At 41.3% G+C, this 14,124-nt stretch overlaps 1 protein-coding gene across 1 annotated transcript in view; it reads left to right on the top strand.

Annotated features, from left to right (window-relative positions):
* Window positions 1–1,058: 1,058 nt before the first annotated feature.
* The window catches only part of nrip2 (nuclear receptor interacting protein 2), a 30,432-nt gene continuing 17,366 nt past the window's right edge, over window positions 1,059–14,124 (top strand). Inside the window, exon 1 of the mRNA XM_041963906.1 lies at window positions 1,059–1,547. Coding sequence (XP_041819840.1) covers window positions 1,392–1,547 — 156 coding nt within the window. The 5' untranslated portion in view covers window positions 1,059–1,391. The remainder of the gene's footprint in view (window positions 1,548–14,124) is intronic.

Genomic DNA, 14,124 nt, shown 5'->3' with positions numbered 1-14,124 from the left:
CAAAACCATTAAATATTGTCTAATATAATTCCCTTTTGGGTATATTTATAGTACAGTCAGCATTTTTTGGCTATTTACCAAAACAGCTGATTCCAAAATGATATCACTTATTGAAAACATCCTTTCGATAACATCAAGATAATTATATATTACCTATAAAATGTCATCTGAATTCAGGATGTTTGACAGCAGCTGAATACTGATGGAGCAAAAAAACATAAAAACAAAAACCAAAAAAAAGGCGACCAGCAGGGGGCAGCACATGCTTATCTCAGCAGGCATACAGTATTTTCAACCTCACCTTCACAAGGACTCCTTCAAATAAACAATATATGTTGAAATAAAATCTTCTATTTGGGCTCTTTAATGTTGATATTAACAAGCTGTTTCTGAAAGAATGAATGCTATGAAGGCGTCTGTACCTGGAGGCTGAATCACCACTGCTATAAAAATGTGTCATCATCTCGAGGTCACGCGCACGTATGGATGTGGTATTTTTAGCTTTTGTTAGTGCGGACAGATGGATGGATGGTAGAAATTGGGTTCTTTAATTCACGGCGGCTGCCACAGGGGAGGCGGGGGAAATCAATTGTTGCCATCATTGGTCCAGATTGATCGTCTGTGTGGGGTCAGATCACACTGATCTCTCTCACACCTCCACAGTGAGGGGCCACCGGGGCCAGTCGCCGCTTGAGGGACGAATACAGAGGGACAGACTGTGTGTCTATTTAAGAATCTGATGTTATGGTGTGTTTTTCTTTGCGTTTCCTCGGGTGAGAGTCAAGTGAGAGAATGTGGTCTGTATTCAGGGGTGAGCATGCATCAGTGTTGAGTGTGTGACGGAAAGAAAGAGGAGGGTCCAGAGGGAAGAGAGAGAGAATACACTCCTGAAAGCAGAGAGAGAGAGAGAGAGAGAGAGAGAGAGAGAGAGAGAGAGAGAGAGAGAGAGAGAGAGAGATCCAAGGACAGACGACACTGAGGGGAGGGGAAAACACACCATCTCTCAGTCACACCTACTCCACAGCCTCACACAGCCTCTGTGAGAGACAGACGAGATCTTGACATTGAGGAAGATGCATGTCTACATCAGAGGAGCATCCAGGACAGGACAATAGCTCCTAACGCTGCTCAGACAGATACATGCCAAGGACTACAAACACAGAGAGAGAGGGAGAGCAGAGCGAGCCCAGAGGGAAGGACAGCAGCATTTCAGAGAGGGCAAAACAGGGTAGAAGAGGCAACATTTGCAGGTTCGTTCTGTTGCCTTAAAAAGGACATAAACAGCAAGACCCTCCTCTCTACATCCACTCGGAGAGCTTCCCCTGCTGCTGCTCACAGCCTCCGAGCTTCTGTGCACGGCACCAGAGAGGACTGCTTTATAGTCCGAGACCATGAGTGAGGCGAAGAAAGGTGAGCTCGCCATCCGGGATAAAGCCATCCTGCACCAGCAGAGGCGTCTGAAGCAGGCCACCCAGTTCACACACAAGGACTCAGCTGACCTCCTGCCCCTGGATGGGCTGAAGAGACTGGGCACATCCAAGGACTTGGTGAGTGGACTTCATAAATCACTCGATCGGAGAGGTTGTTGTGTGTGTTGCCAGGTGCTCAGCAGTTGTTAAAGGTGCAGTTTGAGTGGAAGTAGGTGTCAAAGCTGTAAAGTACACAGCAGCACGTCTGACAGTGTTTGAGAGATAGTGCAAGGTGGTAAAGTTGTATTTAACACTGCACTCCTAACACACCATCAGACTCATGACGGACAGTCAAACAAAAAGATTCAAATCGACGCAGCAGAACCAGAGATATCGACTTTTATATTCAACGTTTTCTTCTTCTTTATCAAAACCTGATGCCTACATGACCCACAATGCAACTCAATCCGAGATCAGTCAGAGACTCAGGTGTGCTATGCTACAGTTGTAGCAGCTAGTGTAGCCTCGAGCCGCTAGCCTCAAGCAGAGATGAGGAGCGGGCCACAGAGGTCTGATGACCTCACTTCCACAAACCCAGATTTATGTCATTTTCAGACTTGTAGTCTTCAGCCACAAGCAACGCTGACTCAAGTGACATCACTTGAGGCAATTTTTTAGACTTCACACAGTTCCATCTGAAGCCACAAAAGGCTTTTTTTCACGTATCCAGTCGTACACCTGTACACCTGTGAACTGACTTCCCCTTCCTCCTCAAATGTCTCATTTTGTCTACAAAGCTAAGATATTCAGTTTACTAGAGGAGTGAAGAAACCAGACAATATTCACATTCAAGAAGCTGGAATCAGAAAATGTTAACTTCTTTCTTCAAAAACAACTCAAAGCCATTAACTGATTATCAGAATAGTGGACAACGATTGATTAATTGATTCATCGTTGTGACTCTACATTATTCTCCTTGCTGGCAAAACACAGAGCAAAATTAAGACATTTTTACCTCTTCAGCGACCATGCTTATTCCCATTTCCTGTAAGCAGCAATGCACTAATGTATTTACTGTATGTAAGTGTAGCCCTGAAAAGGAAATGCATCATAGAAAGGGTCATGAAAGATTCAGTCATGCACTCCGCGTTCAGAGGAGGGAACGTCATGTAAAAGCCTGTCGTACTGTGCAGGGCTTGCAATTATAGAGACGTCATTATACATTCAGCAACACACACACACACATTTTAGGGTTGACATATAGGATGTAAGACAGTCCTGCACGTCAAGCAAGACCGCTTCACTTCACTTACTCTTCCTCCAGAAGCCTCCTAAACCTATAAGCTGTTACACACTCTGGAGGAACTCCCTGTAATAATCTGCACAATTTATTACTCCACCTCTCCTGTGACACAGTTCTGGTTTGATGGCGGCTTCCCAGATTCCCCAGAGCTCTCCAAGAACCTTGACACAGTCGCTCTGGCACTGGGAAGCAGCACTAGCTGCTCTGTGCTCTGCGAATGTCACACTGTGATGCGTTTATGTCTGCCAGATTTTAATACCAACATTTGCTGCTAGAGAAATTTTCCAACTCCTTTCTCTTCCTCTTTGACTGAGTCACGTTTTTTGTAATCTAATGACAGATATGTTTTCTGTCTCTTCCCTCGGTTATCGACCCTGTGTTTCTGAGGTAACATCTAATTAAAACTGCAAGTGTGGCAATAAAAATAGATGTTATTTAACTCTGAAATACAGTTTCTTTGTTTTTGAACGTTGTTCCACCACATTTTCCAAACTAAAATAACTTAACAACGATTAGATGGATTGATCTGCATTCATAGTCCCCAGAGGATGAATCTTAGTGATTTCGGTGACTGTTTGACCTTTTCTGTGGTGCCATGTCCTCGTTGACATTTGTGATCTTGACTGGAATATTTCAACAACTCGATTGCCATGAATTTGATTCAGACATTCACGTTCCCCTCAGCATGTATTAACTTTGGTGATCCCTTAATGTCTCAACTAGCGCCATCATCAGGTCAAAACTTCAACTTATCATTTAGTCCTATCACCCAGTGTGTCCAAAACTTTGGTTTATGACCAATTTCCTGCAAAACTAATGAGATTCCCATCAGCTTCAACCAGACCTATACTTTGCATAGCTTAGCTGTAGACTGTTAGAACAGTCACTCCACATCAACAGACATGTAGGCTAATCAATAATGTTGTTACAGTTAATCGTTTAAGGTATCTAAATGCCAAACATTTGTTGGTTTCATCTTCTCAAATGAGCAGCTAAGTTTCTCTGTAACATCACAGTAAATTTAATGTCTTTGAAAACAAGCAATTTGAAGATATCACACTGTTTAGTGCTGATTAGCAAATGTTAGCTTGCTAACGTGGTAAACTCTGTTTAGCATCCTAAAATATAATGATCTTGCATCTTGCTCGCACAAGATAATGCCGTATCACAGCTTCTTATTTTTGGAAACTTTTTACGATATTTCATACATTTTCTGTTTTATAGAATTGTAATAAATCTTTTGGGTTTTTTTTTCTGCTGTTAGCATGCTAATGTTATTATTGAGCTCAAAACATTACTGCAGCCACAGGGACACTCTAGCATAGGCTGTAGACTCTTTCTTATTACTGTAATGGCAGCAAGAGTTTCTTAGGCAACAGAGATGACTCCAATCCTGCACATCTAAACACTATTAAAGACAAAATGAAAAAAAATATCTACATCAAGATAAGATACCCAAAAACTATTAGATTCAAGGTGCGTGTGTACAGCTCATCTATTGGCAGCCTGTGACTCAACATCTCCTGCAGGGGCCTGAAAACCCTCTTATCATAATACCAATTATCTTCTCCTTGAAGACAGAATGAAGCTCATCTCAGTAGTTATCTAAAGCCCTATCTGTGAAGCAGATGTGGCCACAGGGAGCCCAGCACATTCTGTATGCCGTCTGTAACAAGTGATTTTCGATGTCAGAACAGCTTTGGAAACTTAGGGAGGGAAATTGCCAGCAGCCCTCCGCCATGCCTGTATCTCTCCTCTGCAGACAGCCAGCTACAGCATTCAGACTCTGAATAGACGTGGATGGACCAAATGAAAAGAAATCATGATGTGTTTCTGAGGTGGCTTGCATGCCAAACCCTCACAGACAAAAGATGAGATCATCTGGATAAGGCTGTCAGAACCATTTATTTGTCTGTAGGCTGACTATAAATCACTCTATTTGTATTTATCTAATTACAATACAGCTGGAGAATCACTTGGCCTATTTTCTTTGTGGCTTATGGCATCCATAAACAAAGGTCACACCTAAAATGTCAGACAGATCTTGACAATAAATGATCATTTTACCCTTTTCTGGAGAATTTGCATGATTCATTATCGACCTATTTGTCAATTAAGATGAGGACATTATCTTGGTTTTGCAAAAGGGAGTTCTTTTGGAAATCTTCATACTCCATAAATCATCTATCAGTGTTTAAACTATGTCCATTAATTGGTTAACTAATCAACTAAAGGTTCATTGACATCAGTTTAATAAAATTAAAGGAAGATTGTGTTAGCTAACTGCATCCCCATGTTGTTCCTGCCATTAGGAGAAAGGATTAATATTTTTGGAAATACACTTATTCACTTCCTTTCCAAGAGTTATATGAGCTACCCTCTCTTTTCTGTATGCTAAATTGAGTCAGGAGACAGTTAGCTTAGCTCGATCAGAAACGGGGAGACAGCTAACCTGACTCTTAGCAAAAACTTTCTGTAGACTGTGCAGAGCGGATCAATAACCTGTAACTCCTGTAACTCGTCAAGAAGAACTATGTGACCAAAAATTGTCCTTCTGTTTGTGCAAGATTCGTTAAATAAACAAGATCATACCTGTTAATCTGTGTGAAGCAGTCAAGATAGCTGTTTTCCCATTTCAAGTCTGTATGCTAAATAAGCTAATTGCTGTTGCGTCGAATTTAAATTAATAGTTTTGACATTTTGAGCAATTTACTTTGTGGTGGAGAGGTAAATGAGAAGATTAATACCACTTTCAAATCTGTACAGGTAGTATGAAGCTACAGTCAGCAGCTGATTAGCTTAGCACAAAGACTATAAACAGAGGACAACTGCTGACAAAATTACCATACCAACCACCTCAGTAATTAACATGCCGTATGTTGTTTAATATGCACATAAAAAGAAACAAAAAAATACAATTTGTTTACTTAGCAAATAACAGCTGGGAGTTTTGGCATCACTTATTGATAACGGAATAGTTACATGTAACTCCCTCTTAAACCAAAAATCGTCCGCTTTACAGTTTTACTGTTGGTTCTCATTGGAGAGAGCCAGGCTAGCTACTTTCCCCTGCTTCCAACCTATCCTAAGCTAAGCTAATCGCCTCCTGGCTCCATGTCATAGCCTACTAATCACAAGAGATATGAGAACAGTATCAATCCACTCATCTCACTCGCAAGAAAGGGAATGTTTCCCAAAGCCTCAAGCTTTTCCTTTCAATACTCAAATGAAGAGTCTGCTGCTACACAATGCGCTTAGGCTACTTAAAATCAGGCGTTTATGCTTTTAAGTCCAGCTGCAACATCGCCTTTCCTCCTATTAATTTCTTACTGGCTAGCCTGTCCGGTCGAGTGCGTAATTCAGCGGCAGAGCCTGTTATATAAGAGGGAATTTGTTTTGCTGCTCTTTCGCCTGAGGTCCTCTCACTCTCAGCAGCAGCATCAACACTCCAGCCATGTTGTGTCGTGGAGTAAAGGGAGCAGTGCGAATGAAAAGGCCAAAATGCATCACTCGAACGCAAGGGAAGAGATGGCTAGAGATGGGGGGGGGTCAAGGTTTAGTGGGGCTATGTTATGTAACACAATGTAGGACTTAGTGTAGGCACAAGGGTGTAAAATGTAAGAAGAGCAAACACGAGAGAATGAGTGTATATGTGTGTGTTTGGGGGATTGGGTTGGAAACATCTGAGCACAGTTACATGAACACCTGAGCTCAGCATGGACGAGTTATTGTGTAATCGCTGCGTAATCTCGCCGTTTTCTACTGTACACATTCAACATTTACTCCAGAGGAGCAGAAAGGAAAGATGACTTGAAAGCAGCAATATTATCAATGATGAGAAATGTTAAAGGGCAATACCGTAATTTCTGTCTTCAAGCTTCCTGCATTACAGTCATTTTTTATATATTGTTTCCATTGTCATTCCAAACATTTAAAGTATTCATTGTTTTACACAGAATTTCAGTCTTTAACTCCACTATTTCAGAAGGAAATATTGTACTTGTCACTGCATTACATTTATTTGACAGCTGTAGATACAACCTAATTCATAGATGTAGCTATAATGAGCATGTCAACCTTTATTTTACCTTAAATGATCATTGAGAAGGTATCCTCACAGAGGCGGGCTAGCTGTTTCCCTTTGTTTCCAGTCTTTATGCTAAACTAAGCTGCTGGTTGCTGTTAACCTTTAACATACCAATGTGGTGGTGGTATAAATCTTTTGTTCTCGCTGCAAGACAGCGAATAAGCACATTTCCCAAAATGTTTGATTATTCCTTTATAAAAAGATATTTCAGCTCAAGTTTTTTAGAGTCATTGTTTTGACTTTTCTGTCATATTCAATATGAAATTCTCATAAAACAGTAAATCTTTCTTTTTTTGTCAACATATGTGGTTTTAAAATTGGTAAAATGTAAGAGTAACACAAACATATTGCTTGTTAGAAGCTTCGACACAAAAATAGCATCCTTTAAAATGTCATATTGGTCTGATTTTGCTGCACACACCTAGTCTGCTGCTGCAAAGCCTCCCTCTTCTTCTCCCTGCAGCTTAGCTGTCCGTTTGCTCAAGTCCCTCTGTTACAGATGAGTGAGCCTGAAACCTGTGCCTGTGTGTGTGTGTGTGTGTGTGTGTGTGAGATGGCCTGTCTAATCGAGAGACTGGAGTCTCCAGGTACTTCTGAGGATGATCAAAAGCTACAGAATTGGGCTTGAATGTAGAACTGTGGCATAGATGGAAGTGATAGATGGAAAAAATAAAAGTGTGCCTTTGCTGTGGGCATTGAATGCAACTTAAGCACTGATTTCCTGAACATTATGTCCAATTTAAGTCAAAAAACCTGGTTGGACATTCTTTAAATATATGTAAGCCAGTTTGGAGAAGTGTTGCGCTTTTGTCAAACCAACATTTTAAGAACTTGGTGATCTCCTGTCCTTTCACGAAGTCATGAATTTCTATGAGCAGATGGTGTACAGCGCACCTCATCCTGGAACAGGTTTTTACGTGCACCCTGATTCACTCTCTGAACTCAGTTGTTTAGAGTTTTTTTCCCCAGAAGGCAGAGTAGCACTTCAAAGTGAAGAGCAAACATGACAATGTCACTCAGCATGATCGCCGAGCTCTCGGGACTTTGCCTCTTCGTGGGCCTGTTCCCTCCAAAACAAACCATGCTTAATCTGTTCAGATGCAGGCTTTATTATTAGCTCTGGGCAATTAGGTGGGCTGGAGAGAGGTTAGTGTGAACCCGTCTCTCTCTGTGTCATCTGGAGCTGTGGATGGGCGGCAGCGCTCTCCCTCAGCTGCTCCCTCAGAGCTCTGTCGGAAGGAGGCTAAAAATACCCGACGACAACAAAATCGACAAAACAACCCCAACAACAGAGGAGGAGAGAACGCACGATGCTGAGACAGGAAGCAAGAGAAGAAGAAGAAGAGGAAGACAGTATTTTGTTTATTTGTTGGCTATGGCCAGGTGTGACACTTCAGCCTCCCGAGTGGCTCCAAATGTCATCCTGATGATTTTAATCATTATAATTGAAAGCAAACATCCAAAATTCCCACAAATGTTCATTGGAGGCAATTTCTCAGTCAGACAATAATGATGATTCATGTGCAGGTGCGCATTTACAAAACAAAGCTGCATGTGGTTTTGGTAGAAAGATGATTGATTAGGTCTGCATTCTGCAGCAAATGTTTTTAAAATAGATAACTTTTTAATTATTAGCTAACTTTTAGTCGACAAAATGTCACAAAGTGTTGAAAAATGTCCATTACAAGTACCCATAGCTTAAGGTGATGGCTTCAAATGCTTTGACCAACAGCGTAAAACCCAAATATTTATAGCAGTTTTGTTGATCAACTAATCAACTAAATGGTGATCAATTTTAGCCATCGTCATTGGAATGATTTATGGAGTATTTAAAAAAAAAAATCAAAGTAGTCACATGATACCTTTGGTAAAAGAAAAGTCAGACATTTTGCCATCTTGCCTCTAGTTTTAACCTTTTTTGGCTGTTGGATAGAGCCAGGTGAGATGTTTTCCTCTGCTTCCAGTCTTTATGCTAAGCTAAGCTAACCAGCTGCTAGCTGTAGCATCATGTTTTAAGGACAGATACCAGAGTGGTGTCAGCGAATAAGCGTATCTCCGAAAAAACTCAATAGGATGGCTTTTACTTTACTCACTGCCCTCCTAACATACATTTACTAATTGAGTAAAAAGGCTTCCTGATGGATTAATCAATTAATCAATTTTTTTCAGCACTAACGTAAATAGATAAAACATCAGGATACATACCTGGAAATTAACAAACATAGAGACTTATTAAAGGGCAGATGACCTTCAGTTGAGCGATGAATGAACCACTTATTGATTGAATTGACTTAATTAGTCAACGAATCATTCAGCTTTTCAACACATACCGTCGCTAATGGTATCAAATCAAAAACAGGCCGTCAGCACTTCTGCTGACCACATCTGTTTTATCACACAGAGAAAATTACTTTTTTAACTTCCTGGAGTTTTGTCTCAAAATTACATTTCATGCAGGGTTTGAAGGCGATGTCAGAAAAAGCAAAAGAAAGGACAAACATGTAAAACAAGAATGAGGAGGAAGAGGAGGAGCAGGCGGGCTGCCGGAGCCTCCTGGCCGGTGCGACAGGAAGTCAGCCGCTGGGGACCTCCATCAGAATGAGAAAGAGGGCATTAGAAAGCTCACGTGACGGTCTGAATGAGAGAGAGGAGCCTGTTGCAGTCAGATAATTAGTCCACATGGCAATTAGCCTCTAATGTGAGTCACAGAGGGAGAAAGACAGAGAAAAAGAAACTGACGAAGAGAAGAGGAGGAGGAAGAGGAGGAGTGCTGGAGTCATAAATTAATAGTTGTCTCTCTGTCCCACTGGCAGAGGTCTGGTTTAGACTGGTTAGTGTTCAGGGGTCACCACAGGACTCACATCAGCAAAACCAGCAACGGACCACATGCGAACAGACACAACACAGACTCTGTCAGACCAGTTTTAGCCAGATTTTTCGTCAGACCAGACACTGAATCTGTTTACATGCTAGTATCCTGCTGATGATCAGGTTTGTGAAGTAATGTCAGAAAGTAATTAAATAAGTTCAAGACCAAGATAACGCTCATTAATTCTTTTTTCAACGGCTAACAAACAAGCATGAATAACAGGAAGTAATGCTCATATTTCAAGGATCAGGCTGGTGCTATTCTAGACTTTCTTACTGCTAACAAATCCCATGAAAAGGCTGCATTCGTCTATCTGTCAATACTTTCCGACTTCCCTACACTGTCTGTGGCGGGAGCCTCGAGGGACCGTTAAGACCTGCAAAGCGCGGGTCACATGACAGATGCAGACAGCCAAAGGCTCATTAAGATATTTTCTCTTAGCCTCGCTAGCTTGTCTGCATGTCCTGTATGAATGTAATCAGTGCAGAACACGACTGTCCTTGGTGCTTTCTTGGCTGCCAAATGAGTAAGAATCTCAGCAACAAAAGGGGAAACATGATAAATGTGTCATCAACCTGACATTTTCTTTACTTTTTCAACTCCATTTATTTTTCAGAAACCCTATCACTGTGATTCAAATGTAAAAACAATGAGAGAACAAGCCTAAATTAAGACTTGGAGCAAGCCAACAGCTCATTCAATCAAAACATATTTATCTTAAACTCGTTTGTCTGACCTGTTCAGAAACATCAGGCAATCAAGAGGACACAACTTAATGCCATTGTAGTTCAAAAACAACTAATTGCTACTTCCTAACACCACAGAAACCTCATAGATCTTCGTCAAACTCAGTGCAGTCTATAAAATAACACTGAAACAGCTCGCACAGCCATAATCCTGCAATAAGCATGCTAAAAGATTAGCTCGCTAATGATAACTCGGTGTTCCAACAGAAGAAATCACTAATATAGTTTTATTTTTTTTAAAAAGCCAAGTATTCCTTCAAACAGCTGCAGTTTTTAGTAAACTAGTGAACTATTACTAAAACAGGGGGAAATAGCGTATTTGTTGGGAACTATTTTCACCAGCGGATTAATCCACATGTGGTGCTCCAGTGAGGTATTCCAGCAGCAGGACAGTGTGTGTGGGGTTGAGCTGAAATAAACTAGAGTGTGTGTGTGTGTGTTTATGTTAATGAAGGAACATGTGACCCAGTGCAAAGGTAAGAGGCATCATCAGCCAAATCTGTTAAACATTCAGTTGAAATAAGTGACCGGTTGCAAAATAGCAAAAAGCAGTTCTGAGCTTCACACACCAAAGAAGACGAGGAGGATAATGTTTCAGAGAGGAAGACTGAAGTAGTAAATAAGTGCCATTAATTCTCTGTCAAACATAATAAAAAATAGTGAAAGCTTTGCTTCAGCTGCCACAATATCTATGCCACATCTTATAATCAGGAGCAATGAATGTTCAAATGAATATTGTCCAAAATTGCTCGGCATGCTGTGAAGAAGGAACAACAGATTACACCTCAGCGGTGCCAATTTCTTCTCAGCTGCTTTAACAATTCACTGTCAGATGAAGCATAACAGTCGGTTGCATCATGTATAATAGATAAACTCTTTATGGTACACCGCTGCCTGCTGTTTTCATTAGATTTCATGACGGGTAATCCGCGAGGAGGCCATATGATTGATGCCGATTCACATATTCTCAGCCTGTTGACAAGCAGTCAGTGGAATGAGGTGAGAGATCTGTTGAAACCTTGAGATGTGTCATCAGGGTAGAAACCTGTCTCACATGACAGTGTATAAAGTGATTCTCCACACGGTTGAGCTTGCAGCAAGCGCACTCTATAAAGAGTTTTCAAGCATCTGACCCTGTGGCACCCCGCTCAACTACCAGTGTCAAAAAATATTGACACTGCAACATGGAAAAAAGTTAACTTTAATGAATTTTGTTACTCTGCAAATTATCTTTTGTCTTACTACAATTTGGGGGCTCATCATCCTCTAAGTCTTGGAACTACAGCTTGAACCCCATTTTTTATCTTATATTAGACTATTAAACTATGCAGAATGTGCAACGAGCAGCACAGTTTGCAGTGAACCAGTGGTTGTACAGGCAGCTGTCTCTGGATTACTTTGATACTGAAGCAAAATGAAAAATGTGATGATTCTCAAGCAGGTTCTGCAGTTAGAAGCTGTATGATTTCAAAGTGGATTTATGGATGTTTATTGGTGATGGAAATCAGAGATGGTATCCTCAGTGTACAACCTGCTGAATCTAAAATTATTCCTATCATGTTCAGATTTGACCAAATTATGATGCAAATTCCAGCAATCTGGCACAAAGGGTTTCAAAGTACCTTAGTTACCTGCATTTACGTTATTTAACCCGATGCAGCATCCTAGCCTCATGTCTCTGCCTCACAGTTCAAAAACCTCTGCATCATATTGAAAAGCAGAAAAAGATCAAGCAGATCAAAATCATGTAAAGTGAGAGATTGCCAATTCACCCCTGAACTGCACAACAGAAGCGGGGCACATGCTGCAGCACTAAATGCCACCTGCTAGCAGCTAGATATTGCTAACACAGTGTGCTCCTGAGCTGACCCCAGAGCAGTCAGGGATCGGCAAAAACAGATGCCAACCTCCAGAGTACACAGGGAGCGGCGCAATGAGGAAAAAAAAGGCTGAAATTGCATTGTGTTTGTTGTCTATCAGACTCAATCTTTGCTTCCCTGCAGTCTCATGAGAGCACAGAGGAGAAAAAAAACTCTCCTTCTCCAAACTGTAAGAGCCTGACATGATTTCCTTCCTATTATCCCTGGCCTATTGAATGAAAACTTTATGCCACCAGACTTCATAAGCAATTTCATTAAAATAATATTTTCCACGCTTTCGCTGATTCACACCCGATCAGACGTGTATAAACCTTCATCTGTCACTGACTGCTTCCCCTTTAATGAGCTGGGTTTTTTTCATTTGCAAAAGAGGATAATTAAATGTTTAAATGAGTGTTTTAGCCAATGAGTGCTGGGGAGGGGAAGGGGTCAGCTGATGCGCAGAGTATTGTTGGAACACACAGAAAAAATCCATGAGGCCAGAGGAAGAGGCCAGTGTCGAGAGGACAACAATAGAAAACAAATCAGCCCAGTTGAAGTGGAGCTCCTGATTGAATTTGATTAGTTCAGATGTCAAGAAGCTCAACGTGAAAGCTCCTATTTTAGTAGATCTCCTGCAGAGAGGAGAAGATTACTTGTAGGAGTACAAGTACTCTTATTTTAGGCTTGGGGTTTAGGTTTGTTTGGGGAATAAATGATGAAATGTGAACAAAAGGAAAAAGGAAAGGAAAGAAAATGGGAGGCAATAGGAAACAGATGGAGTGAAGAAATGAGGAAAGGAAAAGAGGAGAAAAGAGTAGATGAGAAATTAGCAAAGGAAAGGAAAAGAAAGCAAATAGTGGGTAATGGAGGGAAACAAGGAAGGATGAGGAGAAATAGGGAAAGGAAAGGAAGGGAAAAGAGAAGAGGTGAAGAGAGGAGATGAGAAGAGAAAGGGAGAGAGGGGAAATAATGTAAGGAAAGGAAAAGAATGAAGGAAAGAAGACGAGAGGAGAAATGAGGAAAGGATATGAGACGACAGGAAGAGAGGTGAAGAGAAGAGAAGGGGAGGAAATGAGATTAGAAATAAAGACAGGGAAGGAAACCAGGAGACAGAGGGAGGGTAGGAATGGTAAGAAAAGGAGAGGAGAAATGATGAAAGGAAAGGTAGAGAAAAGGAAGTGAATTGACAGTAATGGAAGCGAATGAGGAAGGGTGATGAGAAGTAGGGAAAGGAGGAGAGTTAAAGAGATGAGATAAGAAGAGAAAGGGAGGACAGGAGAACAAAGAAGGGAAAGGAAACCAGGAGAGGAGAGGAGTAAAGAGGATGAGAGGCCATCTTCGCTGGCTAAGAGCTGCTCAGCCACAGCTGGAGCTCAGAGAGGAACGAATGGACTAAATTGAACTCTAGCTTGATGTGTTGTTGTTTTGAAGTCTGCTGGATGTAGAGAAGTCCATGAATAGAAATCTACTACAGAAACTGATTTTATTTACAGCATTGCATTATTCTAGGCAATTCAATGCTTTTTGACCTGATGGGCTGCCAAAAATGACTCCTCGATGGTCTGAGCTGTTGGATTGAGCTGCAGATGGCTGTCTGACACTAAGTGCCACTGAAACATAATGACAGATCACACAGGGAGCGAGGCCACCGACACTCAGACATGGCCAGACATGAGATGGCATTATTACAGCCATGTTGAGGTTATAAAGCCTGTGCCTCTTGGGCCTTGATGCCTTTTCTTATTTATTTAACGGTTTCCATATTTTTCTGTCTCCTTGCTGCTTGCCAGCCCGTGAAATCGTCCTTTTCTTCATTCAAATTCTGCTCAGGAATACTTTAACAGCACA

The sequence above is a fragment of the Chelmon rostratus genome, chromosome 22, assembly GCF_017976325.1.
Source record: "Chelmon rostratus isolate fCheRos1 chromosome 22, fCheRos1.pri, whole genome shotgun sequence".
Classification (NCBI taxonomy): domain Eukaryota; kingdom Metazoa; phylum Chordata; class Actinopteri; order Chaetodontiformes; family Chaetodontidae; genus Chelmon; species Chelmon rostratus.
This window is presented reverse-complemented; position numbering and strand designations above follow the sequence as displayed.